This window comes from Ailuropoda melanoleuca, chromosome 10 (genome assembly GCF_002007445.2).
Source record: "Ailuropoda melanoleuca isolate Jingjing chromosome 10, ASM200744v2, whole genome shotgun sequence".
Taxonomy (NCBI): Eukaryota; Metazoa; Chordata; class Mammalia; order Carnivora; family Ursidae; genus Ailuropoda; species Ailuropoda melanoleuca.
Genome location: NC_048227.1, coordinates 5,605,395 through 5,624,911, shown reverse-complemented (window position 1 = coordinate 5,624,911; position 19,517 = coordinate 5,605,395). Strand labels below are relative to the sequence as shown.

Below are 19,517 nucleotides of genomic sequence, written 5' to 3'. Positions count from 1 at the left end.
TTTATTTATTTATTTGACAGAGATAGAGACAGCCAGCGAGAGAGGGAACACAAGCAGGGGGAGTGGGAGAGGAAGAAGCAGGCTCATAGCGGGAGGAGCCTGACGTGGGGCTCGATCCCACAACGCTGGGATCACGCCCTGAGCCGAAGGCAGACGCTTAACCGCTTTGCCACCCAGGCGCCCCTGGGTCTTGATTTTATTACTCAGTGAATTGCAGGGCTTTTTCAGGACCAATAGCCACGTAGGGAGACAGATTATTTTCTCCTTTGGTAGGAGTTTAAAAGCTCAAGAGCTTCTGAAGTGAAAATAAAGAGATTTATATGGAAACTAGTACTAAGTAATACTGCCAGTCCTCTTATCTGCTCTGTGCAGGTTATATATTCCCGCAATCTGCATGGTTTCTTCAGAACCAGCCATTCCTTCTATTGCCTTGCACGGAGTTTCACCCAATGGCTTTGCCTCCTCAGAGAAGCTTAGTGGCCAATTGGCCACCATACTTGTAATGTGTTTTCTGGAAATAGGAAGATCAGGTGGTTCCTGAAAAGGGTGCTGTGTCCTTCATACAGCCCTCTGGTGGGATCAAGGCCACTAAACAGGCAGGACCCTCTTGCAGACAGGCCCCTTTCCCAAGGAAGATGATTGGAAGGTAAAATCTCAGTGATGTTTGGGCCATATCTTGCCTGCCTTTGTGGAGTCACTGGCAGAAGTGATCAAAGGAGGGGCGCCTGGGTGGTGCAGTCGTTAAACGTCTGCCTTCGGCTCAGGGCGTGATCCCGGCGTTCTGGGATCAAGCCCCACATCAGGCTCCTCCGCTGGGAGCCTGCTTCTTCCTCTCCCACTCCCCTGCTTGTGTTCCCTCTCTCGCTGGCTGTCTCTCTCTCTCTGTCAAATAAATAAATAAAAAAAAAGAACTTAAAAAAAAAAAAGTGATCAAAGGAAACTGAGTAAGAACTGAACTGAGATCCCTGCTGGGCTGCAGCGGCTGGGGGAGGGGCATGGAGGGTGAGGACCGGGGCTGAGGGAGCCCAGTGCGGTCTGCACGGTGAGGGGCTCTGAGGAAGCGCCCAGGGCCAGGCTCGACGCCCGTGCGCAGCCAGTGTTGGGTGAATGGACGGATTGGCCAGAATGGCCATTGAGCCGTCTTAAATGGTTGTCGGGGAGAGAAAAGCGCTGAATTATTGACATGTTGCTGCCAGATCATTTCCACTCAGCATCCTCTTTCCCTCTTGGGATGCTAAAGCTTGAATTACATTAAATTTAAAGCATGAAAAGATTCTCAAGTGCCTTATCATTGAAAATATATACAAACATTTAGCTAGTTCCACTCAAAATACTGAATCTGGGGAAGGCTAGGCTGGCCACCTGTTCTCTGTGTTTTGGGTAAGCTACTGTATGTCTTACTTAAACCTTTTTTTGCTTTTTTGACTCTGGAAATCTTGTGATTCTTCACTTCAGATATAAAAACAGGCTCAGAATTCTTTTACTATTCAGATTCTCTAGGGACATCTTCATTTTGGTTAAATCATATAAGTTGGGGCGCCTGGGTGGCTCAGTTGGTTAAGCGTCTGTCTTCGGCTCAGGTCATGATCCCAGAGTCCTGGGATCGAGCCCCGCATTGGGCTCCCTGCCCAGTGGGGAGCCTGCTTCTCCCTCTGCCTGCCGCTCCCCCTGCCTGTGTTCACTCTCTCTGACAAATAAATAAATAAATAAATAAATAAATAAAATCTTAAAAATAACTAAAATATGTAAGTTATTCTTAGTATGGCCACATTAAAATTAATTTGTGTGGAGAACATGGGCTCTAGTGAGGATGTTTGCTGTTAAGCCTTTAGCAATTGTGCTGAAAATGGGTGTGTGTGTCCCCTTTCGGTGGGTGCTGCCCAGCACGGGCTGCCTTGTTGTTTCTGAGGGAGACCCGGGGAGATCAGGCGACAGGAGCCGGCACGTACTGGACACCAGACACTGAATCAACAGTCTGAATAGGAACCGGATCAGACTCACATTTAAATGAATGTGCATCCTGATTTGGGCTCCATTACCGGCAACCGTTCAGCTTTCTGTAGCTGTAAGAATGCCACCTGTTCTTGTGTCTGACACTGTCATCTTGCCGAGCAGGAGTCTTACCGCCAGATCATGAAGATGCGGCCGAAGGATCTGAAGAAGCGGCTGATGGTGAAGTTCCGGGGAGAAGAAGGCTTGGATTATGGCGGCGTGGCGAGGTGAGTGCTGGGCCGGCCCTGCTTCTGCTCTGCGCTGCCGGGACGGGAGGTGTTCGGAGGGCGCTTGTCCTGGGCTGGTCAGGACCCCCGCGTGGCCTTCAGTGCTCCTGGGAGCGACGCTGTGTCACAGCCACTGGAACGCACATCTCCTTCACCCTGAATTTACTTCTTGGAAAGATAGGTTTAAAACTTTTCAGCCCCCCTCCCCATCCCCCACTTCATCTGGGAGCTCCGAACCTGAAACACGAGGGACCTGGTCAGTCTGGGAGCCAGGCAGCCTTGCTTTTCCCAGGAGAGGACTTCCGGGGCACTTGTGTCAAAGGAATTTTGCACAGGGGCGCGTAGGTCAAAATCATTCCTACGAATGATCTTAAAAATAGAAGAATGAAAAACTGCTATTTCCTATCCTAGCTCTTTACACCTTTGAGACAGCTGCCTTTTTTGCTCTTTCCACTGTCTCTTCTAATAGGTGACTTTATGTCACTAAACTGGCCACGTTCAGACATTATGCGTTGACTTGAGGCTGTAGGGTCATAGACACAGGTAGGCTGGGTAGTGCCGGTGGGGAGGATCTCATGTCATACTCTCACTTCCTGGTTTGGTGCTGTCGCTGTTTGTAAATCTTCTTTCATTGTCTTTGCAACTCTACATAATGTGTTCTCACCATTATTTTTGGTTTGTCAACTAGAGACATGGTCTCTTGACCTCTTTTTCATAAGCAAAAAGGACATAAATCATCCTGACTTCCCCGTCAGGAGTCCTCCCCCTTCACCTCCTACATCCTGGCATCTGGCGTACTTCTGCATCGTCCAGGTTGGAGACTGATGGTCTGTTCTGTAGCCTGTGCTTGTCTACCTGTTACTTTGAAGAGCTGAAAATCAGTGCGTTGTTTGTATTATGATGACCACGTAAATATTGTTCACTGAGGCGTTAAGTGGTATTCTCGAGTTTATTTTAGCCTTTTGAACAAATTTTAATTTTTCCAAGAATTTCTTAATGTTTGTCTTCTTTTTTAAAAAACCAGGCTTTGTCTTTATTGCCCCATTAAGCTTCATCTTTGCCATCCCCCACCCACCCTCTTCTTCATGTGTCTCCCTCGTGGTGAGTGTCCAGTCCTGACCGGTGGTTCTCTGGGCCTTCTGCACAGTCGTTGTCATGGGCCTTCACAGCTTTCCTGGGTGAGAGCATTGTTTTGTGGATCCCATAGCTTCCTCTTCCTTGGTTTTCTCCCTCGTGTCACTGGAGTATATCCTTAAGTAGCTTTCTTAGGAAGGGCCTGCGGGAGGTGACTCTTCCAAGGTCTTATGGAAAATGTCTGTTAATTTGCACTTTGACTAATAGTTCGCTTTCTTTTATAGACTTCTAGAAAGAACATAATTTTCATTCAGACCTTTGAAGGCATTGCTGTCCTGTCTTCCAGCACCCGGTGTCACTGAGCGGTGGTCTGATGACAATCTGATTTTAGTCCTTCCTTCACCAGAAGTTATTTAGCCCCATCCAGGACCACCCATCATCCAGAGTCTACCGCCTTCTCTCTGTTTCTCTCCCCCCTTTCCGTCCATCCTTCCTGCCGACTTGAAATCCACCACCATCATCACTCCCTTGTTCTTTTTCCCATTTGTTGCACTTGTCCGGCAAAACCTTGACTCCACACAGTCCCATCCCGGGCAGTCCACTGCCGAGCCTCTGCTGAGCAGTGGTGGGTGGCTGGAGGAATATGCCCTCCACGCCACTGGCCTCTCTCCAGCTCGGGGCCACAAGCCTCCGGGACGTCTCAGCAGCCTCTGCAGCCGAGCTATGCTTCTCTCGAATCCCACCTATGCGCTTCCTCAGACTTCTCCCTCGCTCCCGCCCACCTTCGCTCTCTGCTGCTGACTTTGCCTCACTTTAACTGAGGACACAGAAGCAAAGTAGAGAATATTTCCTCACTGCCATCAAATATCCAGTCTGCCAGCATCTAGACCCGTGTGGCCCCATATGCCCTGTGTGGTCCTGAATGGCCCAGGTGTGTTCCCGTAGGAGAGCAGCCCTGCCCCTTGCACACCGCGGCCAGGTCCTCGTGCTCCTCCTGTTCTCTGCGTCTCTCTCATTTCCTCAGAATGTTCCTTTCTCTTGGGTCAGTCTCATCCCCACACGCGTGTGCTACGACGACGCACTTCTTTTGTGTGCCCCCCACACCTTCCCTGGACACTGTATCCCCTTCCTGTCTATGCTTTAAGGAGACACTAAAGGGAAATAGAGCAAAGTAAAAGGAAAAACAATGAGAAGTTCTAGGAAAAGCAAAAATTCGTTCAAAAACGCTCCTCCCTCAGTCACTGACCTGTTTCTCCATTCTCCTTAGAGCAGAACCACTCGCAAGAGTTGTGCGCATCCCCAGCCCTGCTTCCACATCCCTCGCTTCCTCTGCACACCTGCCCCCCGCACCCTCCCCAGCAAACCTTTATGCCCTCTGAAGCCCCTTGTGTCAAGGGCTCCCCCGGGCCTACATCTCCCCAGACCCTGTGAGGACTCTGCGGCCTTTATCTCTCCTGGTGTGTCAGCAGCACCTGACGTCGTTGGTCACTCCCTGTTCTCGAAGCACTTTTTCCATTTGGTTCTGGGACATCACCTTCTCTTTGTTTGCCTCCTGGCTCGCTGCCGGTCCCCTGTGCGGGCACTCCTCACCCCGGAGCACTGGCAGCCCCCGGCTCAGTCCCGGGGTCACCTGAGTGCACCCTGGGTTCTGTTTCTGCACCTGTACCCCGCCCCTCACTTCCCTCCACACTGCACTTGTTTGCACTGGGCTTTTCTAGGGGTTTGTAAACCCTCCAAAACCTAATGCCCGAATCTCTGATGGCCCCTCATACTAGCTTCTTGTTTCTCCTTCCTTAGTGCCCAGCCCGCCCTCACCCCCTCCCAGAGCCCATCCATCCACGGTCCTCCCCAGGGAACCCTGCCCAGACCACCGGTGGCCCCTCTGCCTCCCCGGCTCCCCGTTCAGGCTCCCTGTCCTCACTCCTGACTGCTACATGGCGGCCGCTCCCCCCCGCCCCACTGCTTCTCACTGTCCTGCATAGGCCACTGCAGCTTTCTGGAGACTCTGCTGGCCCTCCCCTGATCCCAGGCCCCCAGCTTACCCCCTACAGGTGCCCTCAGGCCTGGCCCACGGCCTCTCCCCTTTGGCCGCTGCATTCTCACTGTGGCCTGCTTTGGGCCTTTGCCTTCACGTCCCCTCTGCCTAGAGTGTCCCAAGACTGTCACATAGCTTTTCCCTCTGTAGTCTGGGGTCTGCTCACACGTCCCGTCCCCCCCCGGGTCCTTCCCTGCCCTTGAGTTCCCCACATCACCCCTGGCCCTGGCCTGCGTGGCCCACAGCCACGGCCCGTGCACTCGGGAGCCGTCCCATTCTCACCGACTCCCCAGTTCCCAGAAGAGCCCCTCTCGACAAGGGTCCGCCAAAGCAGTGGCTCTTTCCTGCTCTCAGTTTCCTTTCCTCCGTTTCCTTGCGTTGCTCTTGCTAAAGTGCCTGTTACTCCAAGCTGGACTTTGTGGATGGACCCTTCAGGTCTCTCCTCTTTTCCTTTTATTTCCCGTCTTGGCTTGTTTTCCCCCTACTTCTGGGAGATTTCGACTTCCAGGCCTCAGCATGTTTTCTTTTTCTTTTTTTTTTTTTAAAGATTGTATTTATTCGACAGAGATAGAGACAGCCAGCTAGAGAGGGAACACAAGCAGGGGGAGTGGGAGAGGAAGAAGCAGTCATAGTGGAGGAGCCCGATGCGGGGCTCGATCCCATAACGCCGGGATCACGCCCTGAGCCGAAGGCAGACGCGTAACCGCTGTGCCACCCAGGCCCCTCAGCACGTTTTCTTAACGTGAACAGAAGCGGCAGCTCTGAACAGTTCAGTTATTTAGTTTTACTTGCTCATGTCCGAGTTGTTGGTTTTGTCATTGCAGTGTACCTGGCGCACAATGTGACACTAGTTTCAGGTGTACAGCGTCGTGTTCCATAAGCATGGATGCTCTGCTCACCACAGTGTGGCCACCTCCTGTCACCCACAGCGAGCACTGCCGCACTGCCCCTGACCGTGACCCCGTGCTGTGCCTTTCCTGCCGTGATGTCCTCATTCCCGCACCTCCCACCCGCCTTCACCCATTTCGTGCCCCCCAGCCCCCTTACCTCCAGCAGCCATCTGTTCTGTCTTTACGGGTCTGTTTCTGCTTTGTTCGTTTGTTCTGTTGTTATTTTGTAGATTCCACGTAGAAGTGAAATCATATGGTATTTGTGTTTCTCTGACTCAGTTCACTAAGCATCATACCCTCTGGGTCCATCCATGTGGTCACAAATGGCTGGATCTCATCCTCCTTTATGATTCACATTCCCTGGGGTGTGTACACCACGTCTCCTCTCGCTGTTTGTCTGTCCGTGGACACTGAGGCTGCTTCCATATCTTGGCTCTTGTGAATAATGCTGCAGTCAGCATAGGAGTGCGTAAGATGTCTTGAATTAGCGTCTTCATTTTCTTTGGGTAAATACCCAGTAGTGGAATTACTGGATTACACGGTGTTTCTATTTCAAGTTCTTGGGGGGACTTCCATGCTGTCGTCCACAGCGGCAGCACTGCTCTGGCACTTTTTTATATTTTGATGTTATCGTAACGTATTCATTTATTGATTCCATGGTCACAAAATATAAAATGAGAAAATAAAATTCTCATCTATCGCTATGATGGGGTCTTCACATGACTGAATCTTCCTCAAGGACACCCGTGTAATTTGTAGGCTCTTGTAAGAATTAAGTGTTCGTCCATTAACCATTAAATGTCAAGACTCTACCATGTACTAGGCACTAGGGATGCAACAGTGAGCAAAGTAACATGTTCTTTTCCCCCTTCACCCCTCCAAAGCCCCCATCCAAAGTTGTTCTCAATCTGATGAGGTACAGACATTAATGAAAGAATTACAAAAATAATCCTAAAACCCCAGTTCTGGTAGAGGCTACCAAGGAGGCCCGTGCTCCCATGAGGGTGTATCTTGGGACGTCAGGGGACAGGACAATGTCATATGCTCTCCATTTGGGGCAAATTCTCAGCCCTACAGCAGTTACCCCAAGAAAAATTATGTTCTGATAAGCATTACAGGTAGTCTCATTGGTTTCTGGGTAGAGCTGGGATTTTTTTTTTTTTTTCAGCAGCCTAAAGAAAAGAATGAAAAAGCAAGAAGTCACAATCTGCCCTTTGGCCCTGGATGGAGTCATTCCTCCACCATTTTCCCCACTTCCTGTCTCTGCCCTCCTCCCACACTCTCGCCGAGTCCACTTGGGATAAAGGGTGCAGAAAGGCATGCCTAGCAGTGAGCTCACATTGGCTCCAGCTCTCCATGGGAATCATTTTTCCTTTCAAGACTGTCCCAAGATTCTTCCTTGAACTTCTCGATCTTGATTCCAGAAACCATCTTTCTCTTAGCAAATGTATCTTCTGTTTGCCCTTGATAACACAAGTTGTCTCCGGGCAAGAGGATTAGGCTTTCTGTCCCCCTTCGTAGCTGAGAATCTTCCTACTTACACATTCATATTTGCCCCAGCAATTCAAATCAGACTCCTTGCATTTTCTCTTCTATGCTATTTCATTTATAGTCTCAGAAATTCAGTATCCTGAACTGTTTCAACCTACCACTGTTGCTTTGCGTGGCTGGTATTACATGCGAATAGCTTGGTTTCATGTGGTCGGAGTTCTGTTCTTTCTGTGTATCCCGTTTTTATCGTCTTCCACACGAGGAAAAGTCTTTGTGGTGCTCCCTTGGTTGACACGGTGCTCTCGTGGAAAGAGCTGTGAGTTCTGGCTTCCTGCCTCCAGTTGGGTCTTGCATTGTTTCACCCCTCAGATCCTTCCTCACGTCTACAGGGGGTCAGACGTATCTCAGAGAGCTATAGAGAGATTTAAATCCCACGTATGTGTGCCTGCATTCATTATCTGGTCGATGAGAATCAGTCTACACTCACTTCCCCAGTGTTTGGTTCTGAACCATTTCCTGTATTGTTAAAGAACCATTTTGCCTGTATAGTTAGCTCTTCCCTTACCACTTCCTTAATATATACCCAACATGCCTCCCTACCTCGCACGTGACGCAGTCAGAATGTTTGCTTGTATTTTTATCACTTCCTGTCTAGACAGTTGTAGGTCCTTGGCTTTTGAAAATGACTCTTCTCAAACCCAAACTCTAAAACTTGGGGATGAATCCAGGTCTTATAGGGATTATATAGGGAACTCTGCCTTTCTAGTAAAGAATTTTGTAACATTTGGAGTCTCATTCCTTCCGGCACTTCCTTTCTGTTCTTTTGAATTTGATACATAATTTTGTTGTGGTCTGAACCTTTTTTCTGTATTCTCTCCATTTTCTTGGATTATTTGCACGTGTGTTTATCCTTTCATAATCTTTCTCAATTCTCTGCCTTTTCTATTTAACAGAGTAAGAAATTCCAGAATAAAACTTGGGGCTGTTTATCTTAGTGAAATTTATCCATTTGAAAGGAGTTTTGAATAGAAAAAAGAAAAGGGTCTTTGTAGGAAGTACCACAGGTGCTTGTATACGGTTTTCCCCATATTTTCCCTGGAATCCTACAGATTCTATTGAGAGTGCTTGTTTTGTTTGATTGGTTCTAATTTGGGGCTTTTTTAAAATAATGAAATGATTGGAATATACAGGAATTCTGAAAATAATTTATTCTTAGATATCCCATCCAGATTTTAGAATTCTTAGAATTCATCTTAGTTAAGTATTAAGCTTATTTTTTAAATTATAAAAGCAATAAATGTTGGGGCACCTGTGTGAGCGTCTGGCTCTTGATTTTGGCTCAGGTCAGGATCTCAGGGTCGTGAGATCAAGCCCTGCATCGGGCTCCGGCTCTGCGCTGGACCTGGAACCTGCTTAGGATTCTCGCTCTCCCTCTCGCTCTGCCCCTTCCCTGTTTGTGAGCACACACACACACACACACACACACACACACACACACACACACTCTCTCTCTCTCTCTCTCTCAAAAAAAAAAAAAAAAAACAAAAACGCAATAAATGTTTATGGCAAAAGGTAAGAATTCAACAAGATAGAAGATTATGAAAGGCAAAAGTCATTCTTAGTCCATCTCCCCAGACTGTAAAATATCTTCTCCTCACTTAAGTGTTGATAACATGTTACAATTGGAAATTTAAAAACTTCCTAGAAAGAAGCAAAAGAAAACTGAAAATGCCCCAGAATGCTAATTCTCAAGTTAACCACTGTCAGTGTGTCTGTGTAAATCCTCCACCTCCTTCTCTCTGCTCTGTGTAGATATCTTTACTGTTTTGTGTATATGTGCACGCACGCACACTCTTCTTAAAATAAAAGTAGGATCTTAGTCCTTCTTACTGCACTTTTGTCCGTTATTACTGCATCGTGAACGTCATCACCTGAGATGTGGATCTCTGCACAGTAGCAGAGAGAATCCTAGCTGAGGTGCAGGAAAGCTGACAAGGTAACTGTCGAGAACACTGCCCGCGGGAGGCGGTCCTGACTCTCGTCTGCCGCAGGTCTTCCTCGGCTTCAGAGCTGTGCGGGTCTGGGCCAGAAAAGCCATCTCTCATTCCACCAGAAGCACGTTGTTACTTCCCAGTCTGTGCAGGTCACCTTCTCTCAGAGCAGGGTATCCCGCCAGTGGCCTTCTAGGGACAGAGACTCCGTCCTTTTGGTAAGACCTAAGACCGGACGTTTTCACACGTATAAAATGGCTTTCCTTGTTGTTGTTCCTAGGGAGTGGCTTTATTTATTGTGCCATGAAATGTTGAATCCGTATTATGGACTCTTCCAATATTCTACGGACAACATTTACATGTTGCAGATTAATCCAGATTCTTCGATCAACCCTGTAAGTATTCACAAATGAAGAGGAAGCAAATTGGAACATTTTCTTAAAATGGATTTTCAGGTTTGGTCTCTAGGTTTATTCGTTGTAGACTTACTCAGGGTCTCTGGTAAATAGATGCTGAAAGGTACAGTGGGAACTGGATTAAGATGGGTGATTTCTCTCCTGTGTGTTTTGTGCCTGGGATCACTGGGTATGTTATTTTCAAAGACAGCAGGAGTGAAACTGACCTGCCCAGAATACTCAAAGCCCTTTATCGCGTTGGGGGAACCGAGATGTATGAGGACAGTATTTGTTGACCGTGTCATTCTGAGACGTGGGCTCTGAAGTCTGTCCTCCTCCCATTCAAAATTGGGATTGTCCATAATTGGCCTTTTTGGCCACCAGTGCTGACACTCTTAGCTGCTGGCTTGAGAGGACGACTTAAGCCCAGAGTGTTTGACTGACCGGCCCAAGGTTGGGCAGCAGGTGCATGGAGGACTCTCCCCGTGGGGCTGTGTCCCATGGTCACTGCTGCCGAGCCCACGGCCCCTGAGCAAGGTCCGGGACCAGCTCTGCTCTACAAGCTTCAAATGCGCCAGAGCCTTTTACCAAAATGGAAATGAGATTTTGATGAATTCTGATTATAATTCCGACTGAAAGCAGAGATGCGTGTTTCTCCATTAAAAACCAGACCAGCTCTGGTTTTAGAATGCTTCATGTGCAGAGAATTTTCCTTTATGTTCCTTTTTTGTTTTTTCTTCCTTCTTTGGATTTTTTCTCTTCCGCTTTCTCCAAGGACTCAGGGAGGGATGGTAGAAGAGGGAGGGGAATTGCTCTCTGCTCTCTTTCTTGGTAGCGCAGTGGGGAGGGGGGGCAGCTTCCCTGGGCGTCCTGCACTTAGAGGGGCCTGTGCTTGGTTTGATTCTACAGTTGCTGTGTTGAAAGTCTTAATTTTTGAGTAAGGGGCTCTGCATTTTCCTTTTACACTGAGTGCCACAAATGATGTAGCAATCCAGAGGAAGTGTTTGAACTAAGGGCCGGTCAGATGCTCAGATGATCTATACAAAAGACATGCTCTGGGTTTTGACGACCCAACCAGCCTTCTTTCCTCTGTCCATGAGCACAGTCTGTGAGTAACCGAGTCAGTGTGTAGTTGGGATGGGACAGTTCTCCCAAGAAGCTTGGAGAAAGCGCAAAGTATCCGCTTCTGCTGGTTCTTTTTCTAATGAATTCGTGTTCTCTGGTGCCCCCTACAGGACCATTTGTCTTATTTCCATTTTGTGGGCCGGATCATGGGTCTCGCCGTGTTCCACGGACACTACATAAATGGGGGCTTCACAGTTCCCTTCTATAAGCAGCTACTGGGGAAACCCATCCAGCTCTCGGATTTGGAGTCGGTGGACCCAGAATTACATAAGAGCTTAGTGTGGATTCTGTAAGTACAGCCTCGCTGTTGGGATAATGGCAAATTCGTGCACAGCCACCGTCTCGTACGCCAGATACAGTCGTTCTGTATGCATGTGTGCGTGTGAATGTTTTTGAGGGATGGGTGTGCAGTTGGAGAAGAGAAGTAAAGATAATGCTGTTTTACAACCAGAAACGTAAAAGTAGATTGAGAAAAAGTAGACTTATGTTCATGATGTTTGGCCAGTTTCACTTCAATAGACTAATTTCATTTGCTGTTTCCTCAAATGATTAAGGAAGGATCACAGATGTTAGTCCCCGGGCCTCATAGATGGGCAGGTGGTTTGCTTTTGACTTTCTAGGGGGTCTCCGGTGAATGTCTGGACGGAAAGTATCAAAAATAAAATTACTATCGAAGTATCTTGTATCAAAGTATACTTTGATACAAGAAAAGGATCAAGAACAATTCTATTTAGTCACCTTTATTTTAGAATTCTCCTAAAATGCTCTTGAAAGCAGTCGGCCCCGTTGCCCGGCACCCGAGGGTGTCGCAGGTCCTGGGGGGTGAACCAATTGCACGGGGGAGAGAGAACCAGGCTCTGGCAGAGGCCGGGCGCGCCGAGGAGCTGGACTCAGTTGCGTCCTGCGCTCTGTCGGCCTTGTTTCTTGCATCCCGCTGGGAGTGGGTGGTCTGCCGGGGGTCGGGCCTCCAGCCCGGAGGAGATCTCTCCCTCGGTCTGTGTTTCAAGAAGCGTGGCGGGTGGAGGAGTCAGATTGAACTCTCCCAAGTGCTACTTTGTGTGGGTGGCTGCCTTAACGGGGGGGGGTGGTGTCATCTCGCTGTGTCTCCCTGCAGCCTGCTTTTTCCTTTGACTCAGGTGACTTCGTGAATCCCTCTCCTGTTCAGAGACTCAGTTGACAAAGCAATCAGGTCACTGTGTCTCATAAAATCACAGAATGATAGAGCCTGTGAAGGGGGAAGCCGAGAAGCCGAGAGTCAAGGGCACACCTGGCTGTGGAGCTGGGGTCCCCCCGCTCCTCTCAGTACCCGCGTCCCTGCCTGGCCACAGGCTCTGTGTCTGCCCACGGCTCCCGTCTTCTCCCTCCTGCAGCTCTGGGGTGGCAGGCAATAAATGCCGTCTGTCTGTCCTCTGGATCGTTCCCGCTTGTGTTCTGTTCCCTGCCATATTGCGGCAAAGGTCTGACATCCATCTTCTGTCCTAACTTTGACAGAGAGAACGATATCACCCCTGTGCTGGACCACACTTTCTGTGTGGAACACAATGCTTTCGGGAGGATTCTTCAGCATGAACTGAAACCCAATGGCCGAAACGTTCCTGTCACAGAGGAGAACAAGAAAGAATATGTCCGGTAATGTTCCAGGGAACCTTGGTAGCTGCCCGTGGGGACACCGAGGGCCCAGAACTGTCCTGGACGCGGCTGGGTCCACATTTAGATTGTCAAGGCTCCTTCGCTGTTAGAGCCTTCCCTGTCCCCGCCAGCACGTGTGACCAGAGTCACAGTAACTGAACAGTCGGGTTCAGCCATGGGAGCTCTGCGTGAGGAGCCCCGATGCCACCAGGCCTGACCTGTTGAGGGACAATAATGACCCCAGAGCCCGAGTGGCAGAAGGAATTACAAGTAGCCTCCCGATTCTGGGTGCGAAGGTGGTGAGCGCAGGAGAGAATTAGAGCCTAGAAATTTCCTTGAGATCAGTCTCAGGAAAGTCTACTCCATCGTGGTTTGTTTTCCCACCTCTGATGGCAAAGAAGTGATGAATCGCTTACACTGGAAATCTGGAAACATACAGGCGTGTCAATGTGCTTGGGCGGCCAGCCTGGTGTGTGGCTCCCACGTGTCCCCTTATTTTCAAATCTACTTTTAAATGATGGTGCTTGCCGTAACAGTTCAGGTTAATTCCTACTGCTGTTTTAAGCAAAGCATCAGAATGTGTCAGGGCCTGTGCTGACTTATTTTTAACCTGGTCCTACCAGCTGCTGGGGCTTTCGTTCCCCCTCCCCTGGGGAGGCCTGGCAGGCAGGGCGTTCGGTTCCGCAGATGATGGCACAACCTAGACGGAGGGCACGTTTTCTCGTGAACCGTTCGATATTGCCTCCAACTTGTCAATTTGTCTTCCAGGTTGTATGTAAATTGGAGGTTCATGAGGGGGATCGAAGCCCAGTTCTTAGCGCTTCAGAAGGGGTTTAATGAACTCATCCCTCAACACTTACTGAAGCCTTTTGACCAGAAGGAACTAGAGGTATGTGCTCACCGGGCGGAGCCAAGTCCGCATTCAAGGTCTCGAATGTGATCAGCGTTTTCTTGTTCTACACGTGGCTGCAGAGTGAGGCTCGCTTGTTTCCCAGCAAGGCCGGGGGTTTTCGGGGGTCCAGAGTAACAGGGCTAGAGCGAGCGGGAGTCGAGGGTGTCTGAGCCGGTTTAGGACCAGGCTGGGTGTCTGTCTGCTTGGCGCAGCCAGTCCAGAGCCTTCTCTAGACATTGTGCAGGGTGTTTGTGGCTTATCCTGTTTTTCAGAATCTCTAACCCCCTCCCGTGTATTCACCTCAGATCGAGGAAATTATCTCGTGTGTAACCAGAATCTCCCAGCACGTCCGCTTTCTGTGTTTGTTCTAGCTCTGATCAGACACGGAACAAAGTGTTATTGTCTCCTCTCATCACACTTCATGCTTGAACGTAGCGGCTCATTCACCTCTTATCCACCTCCGATGCCAAGTGGCTCAGGGCTCTGAAATCCTTCTGTCTTTCTGTCCCCCGTGCGCATCTCCCACCCCGGGCAGACGCACGCACACGACTCCGCTGCGGTCCCTCCGTTCCCGCCTTCCAGCTCCGCCTGTCCCAGCCCCCGAGGTCCCTGGGATGTGGCCCCATTTTATGGTCCATCCCTTCCGTCTTGCCGTTTGGTCCTTTTGTACCGACTCCTCACCGATGCGGCCCAACACGGCGAATGCAGACGTGGTTGTGAGAAGACCCCCAGGCTGGGGGTCAGAAAGCCCGCGGTGGCAGCGTCGGGCACATCGCTCATCTCCCTGCCTGTCCAGGTCGGGGGCCGGTTTGTTCAGACGCGTTCAATTCCCTCCTCTCGTGTCCTGGGAACCTGGGGGGGTGCGTCTCGACCCTGGTCTGTACGCTGAGCGCTAACTTGCTGCTGAATGCCTTCACAGCTGATCATCGGCGGCCTGGATAAAATCGACGTGAGCGACTGGAAGTCCAACACTCGGCTGAAACACTGCGTGGCCGACAGCAACATCGTGCGGTGGTTCTGGCAGGCCGTGGAGACCTTCGACGAGGAGAGGAGGGCCAGGCTCCTGCAGTTCGTCACCGGCTCCACTCGGGTCCCTCTCCAAGGCTTCAAGGCTTTGCAAGGTGACTGACGTGGAGGCAGGGCTCCCGGCCCCACATGGCTCCCCCAGGCACGTCCCCCGCCAGGCCGCGGCGGGAAGAGCCGGACCACCGTGGGGTGGTTTTCCGGAAACGTCCGATAGGAAATGGCGTGGCCTTTGTTCCTTCATAACAAATGCTCAGCATCGCGAGGGGCGCGGCTGGCAGAGGGGCCAAGAGACCCTCTTTCCCTCACAGACGATGCTGGGCTCTAGTTGTTCTGGCTCCTGGCTCCCAGGGCTCAAGGCTGTGCGATCCTTTGCCCAAGAAAAAGTCTGTAAACACAGGGGAGAATGTCAGCAAAGCCAAGTCCAGACTTTCCTGTCAAACCCGCCTTCCCAGCATCCCTGCAGGCCACGGGCTCAACAGGCAGTACTTGGCCCGGGTTGGGGGGGCGGTCTGCAGCCCCCGTGGTGGGCGCTAGCCAGCTGGGTGCTTGCTCAGGGCTGAGTCGGGCAAGACCTGAGTGAGGAAGGGCCCCGTGGAGCCATTGCCTCCCCTTCCCCTACAGACTTGGTTGACGGAGAGCAGGTCTGAAGAGCAGCAAGGCTTTGGGGAAAGAAATCAGAGTTTTTAAAGTGCACCGTGGATTTGTTTCTGAATCTTCTGATAGCAGCTCTCTCAGAGCTGTCCTGAGTGTGAGGGAGAGAGGCCTGGCCTGGGTATCAGGAGGTGGAGTCTCTGACTACCCTGTCAATCATTAATGCCAGGGGTCCACCCTGGGCCTCAGTTTTGTCCTCTATGCAAATGCATTGCCTGGTAGGCTCCACTGTCCAGTTTGGGTACCCCTCCTCTCTCGTCCCCTCCGACTGTGATAAAAAGAATCTGATATCCAGATTTCTGATAACCCTGAGAGCCGGAAGGGAAAAGTTGAAGAATAATAGTATATTAAATCTTAGTAAATGGAATTTTGCATATTAATAGTGATGGCAGATCTATTTCACGTATAGAATATTCCCTGTAGACTTCTCCATATTTCAAGGACTTCTCTGAGTGACAGAAGTTCTTTCTATCCCCTTGAGCTTTTGTCCTAGGTGTTTGTGTCTTTTTCTCTTCCCGTCGTACTTCTGCCTGGGGAGATTCCATGACCGTGTATCTTGCTTTTGTTATAACTGCTGTCCTCTGCCAGTAGTGGGCCTGCTTGCTAAAAATTTGTTTAAAAAAAAAATCACTGGTAGTTCAAGGATTTTACCCTCCAAATACCCCCACCTGAGTGGGTTTGTGGCCAGGGTACAGGAGAGTTCTCACCAGTCTTTGCTCTGGCCCAGGCATTTTCTAGGATGTCTGATATAGGTCCCTGGATGGCCACTGTCAGCAGATGTTAAGCCAGGTGGCGGCTCATGCTGCCACGTAAAGTCCGCGACCCTCCCGCAGGACGGGCCGCCCGAGCGTGGGGCCAAGGGTGTGGTTGGCAGCGGGCCGGGGCCCTGCCTCTGAAGTGCATTAACTAGATGTTTTCTCGTAAGGTTCTACAGGCGCGGCAGGGCCCCGGCTCTTCACCATCCACCTGATCGACGCCAACACAGACAACCTTCCGAAGGCCCACACCTGGTAAGGCCCGTCCCCGGGGAGCCTGTCTCCGCGGTGCGTTCGCCTTTCGCGTGACTCGTCTAAGCTCTTTTCTTGGATGGAGCACTCTGCTTCCTTTATGAGCGTCCCAGGACCACTGGCGACTGGCCCCAGTGTCAGAGGAAGGGGCCCTCGGCAGTGGTCACCGGGGGGTTATCAGAAGTCTCTGCTGTGAAACCGGTGTCGTCGTGAGATGGGATCCCTGTCGGCTGGCCCTCCTGCAGCTTGTCTTCGCTGGGTCTTGCAAGTGCATGCGTGAGCACACACGTCCCTCTCAGGAGGAAAACTAGTTTTTTTAAAAAAATTTTTCTTATTTTTTAGAGAGATCGAGTGAGTGAGCATGTGTGAGTGGTGGGGAGGGGCAGAGGGAGAGGGAGAATCTTAAGCAGGCTGCACACTCAGTGTGACACGGGGCTCGGTATCATGACCCTGAGACCGTGACCTGAGCTGAAATCAAGAGTTGGACGCTCAACCGACTGAGCCACCCAGGTGCCTCAAAAACTACAGTTATTTATTTTTAAAGACTTAGTGTGTGCGAGAGAGAGCAGGGGGAAGGGCAGAGAAAGAGGGAGAGAGAAACCCAAGCAGGCTCTGCGGTGAGCTCAGAATCAGACACTGGGCTTGATCCCATGACCCTGAGATCAGGACCTGAGCCCAAACCAAGAGCCAGATGCTTAACCGACTGGGCCACCTAGGCGCCCCAAAACCGTAGGTTCTAATCTGGAGTTACCAGTCTTCACTTCCTGGGTCCCCATTTTCCTTCTTGGAACTTAGTCTATGATGATGCGTCTTGTGTACTGAAAAATGTTTCTTCCCCAAATTTTAACTTAAATAATATCTGTAGCAGATTACTTCCTTTATGATTTAAAAACGAAGTTACTGACATAACACTTTGTCTCAGAAACCATATATGGAAAAGACCAGCGTGTCTAGTTCGGGAGAGCCAGGTCCTGGTCATCGAGAGGTGTCAGGGTGTAATGGAAGGTTCCTGATTGGGAACCCAGGGGTGTGGCTTCAAATGCTTGCAAGGTCCCCAGGCCCTGGGGAGCGCTAGGGCCCTGCCCAGTGCGGCTGTTACAGAAACAACGCCGTGTTGATGCTTGGCAGGTGCTTTCCTCCCCATAAGGCTCTGTCCTTTCACAGCTCAGTGTCTAGAAGAAAACAGATGTGAGAGGTATTCTCTGATGCCAAAGCCCCCCCTCCCCCACCGCCAAAGACTATCCCACCAGTCAGCCCAATTCTTTCTTGAGAAAAAGCATCCTTAATTGCTTAACCCCTTGTAATTCAGTAAGTCACTATATGGCCTCTCAGTCAGAATTCTGTATTTTTTTTGTTAGGAGAGAGTATCCTTCTTAAAGGGTGGTTTTTTGGGGTTTTTTTTTTTTTTTTTTTTTTGCTTTTTAATACAAAAGTAGAAATGAATGTCCCCAGGGAAATCTTGATTCATCTCATCACTCATTTCATCTGTTCATTTTAGTGTCAGGGATTTGACATTTTATTAGTTTCGAGATATAGCTTGTTTTTGCAAGAAATATTCCAGACTGCCCCATTTGGTCTCAGATAAGGCACGGACCTCAGCTAGACATGCAGTCAGCTGTTAGTGGTGAGCGGACCGTCGGCCGGTCTGGATTACAGTGCTCTCCGCAAAGGTGGGATTTTGTACTGACAAATAATTTCTCCCAAAGACAACAACCAAAAGAGCTGAGAGCTTTATCCTGATGTAACCAGGAAATACTAATTGGTTTAATTTTGGTTTTCAAGATCTTAGGGTCTGTGTTGCTGTGTGTTCAATGAAAAATCTTTGCTTTCAGAGCAGAAGAGGACTGGGGGGAGGGGGTAGTGAAAAACTTGCTCTTACCCCAGCGAGGCGATGAAGTGCTTTCCCGCTTTTCTCGGCTCCGTCCTGCCCATCCATATGCACACACGTGCAAACACACACACACTCACATACTCTCTCTGCCGGCTCAGGGCCACGAGTGCTCTGCTCCCACCTGTCCTTGTCCTTGAAGCAGGTCCTAGGTCCGTATCACCCCTAGCAGTGACTGTCTCGCTCTTTTGTCCTGTTCCAGCTTTAATCGGATTGACATTCCACCTTACGAGTCATATGAGAAGCTCTATGAGAAGCTGCTGACAGCCGTGGAGGAGACCTGTGGGTTTGCTGTGGAGTGAAGAGCAACCCAGACCACAGATTGTAGCTCATGGCCACCAGACCCAAAGCAAGCTTTCTGTGCGCCTCCTGCGAAGCCGGCTGAGGCCCGGGAACCCTAGATAACCGGAGGGAAAGCGTGGTCTCCCCTCCTTTTCGTTGGGGGAGCGAGGGGGGTGGGGGGACTTTGGTTGGTGGCGCCCACCCATACTTTCCTCCTTTATGACAGTACTCCCACCCCCTTCCATCACCCATCCAATAAAATGCAGCCAGGTTTAGCATTTGGCTTCGGTCACACAGGATATTCTGCTCTGACTGTAACCCCTACGGTGAGAGGCTCACGGCCCTGGGGTCTTTATGGGAGGATCGACCCACAAGTCGTGGACCTGAGCTTGGCTTACTGAGGGTTTGGAACTGGTAGCTCTACTAGCTTTTCTGTGTCACAACAGTCCCGAGGCCCCTTTACAAGTTCAGCAGCTCAAATTCCAGTCACATCCCAGAAGCCTGCTCCGGGTAGTAGATGAATTTCTAACCGAAAAATAACCCTATTGTCTATGGGAAGTCTGCCGCAGCAGGAAGCCTGCATCAAAAGCGTGCTGCCCTTCTGGAAAGGTAAAGGAACCGGGGCAGCTTTTGCTGGAGGCCTGCGGTATGTTTCAGGGTATCCTGCCTGAAAAATTTGTTTTGCATAGAGAAAAATGATCTTTCAAGAGTCCCTTTTGCCACATTATCTATCTAATTCAAGGTATTTTTCCAGTGAAAATACCACGTAACAGAGCTTATAAAAGAACAGACTAGCCTCAGATGCACGCAGCCAAATGGGCTGCGGCCCCTGCACCGCCTGCGTGCAGCCGGGTCACCGATACTAAGTCTCTTGCGGAAGTTGCTAAGAGCTGAACTCACAGCGAGAAGCCTGTTGTTCTAG

At 50.1% G+C, this 19,517-nt stretch overlaps 1 protein-coding gene across 6 annotated transcripts in view; it reads left to right on the top strand.

Annotated features, from left to right (window-relative positions):
* Nucleotides 1–18,873, top strand: part of SMURF1 (SMAD specific E3 ubiquitin protein ligase 1) — a 68,412-nt gene extending 49,539 nt beyond the window's left edge. For 5 of the 6 annotated variants that reach the window (XM_034669825.1, XM_034669826.1, XM_019804821.2 and 2 more), the window contains 8 exons: nt 2,116–2,219; nt 9,981–10,095; nt 11,331–11,509; nt 12,712–12,849; nt 13,618–13,738; nt 14,661–14,862; nt 16,344–16,428; nt 18,516–18,873. In XM_034669825.1, the coding sequence (XP_034525716.1) occupies nt 2,116–2,219; nt 9,981–10,095; nt 11,331–11,509; nt 12,712–12,849; nt 13,618–13,738; nt 14,661–14,862; nt 16,344–16,428; nt 18,516–18,615 (1,044 nt within the window). In that variant the 3' untranslated portion in view covers nt 18,616–18,873. The remainder of the gene's footprint in view (nt 1–2,115; nt 2,220–9,980; nt 10,096–11,330; nt 11,510–12,711; nt 12,850–13,617; nt 13,739–14,660; nt 14,863–16,343; nt 16,429–18,515) is intronic. The other variant, XM_019804819.2, reaches the window with a different exon arrangement.
* The last annotated feature ends 644 nt before the right edge of the window (nt 18,874–19,517 follow it).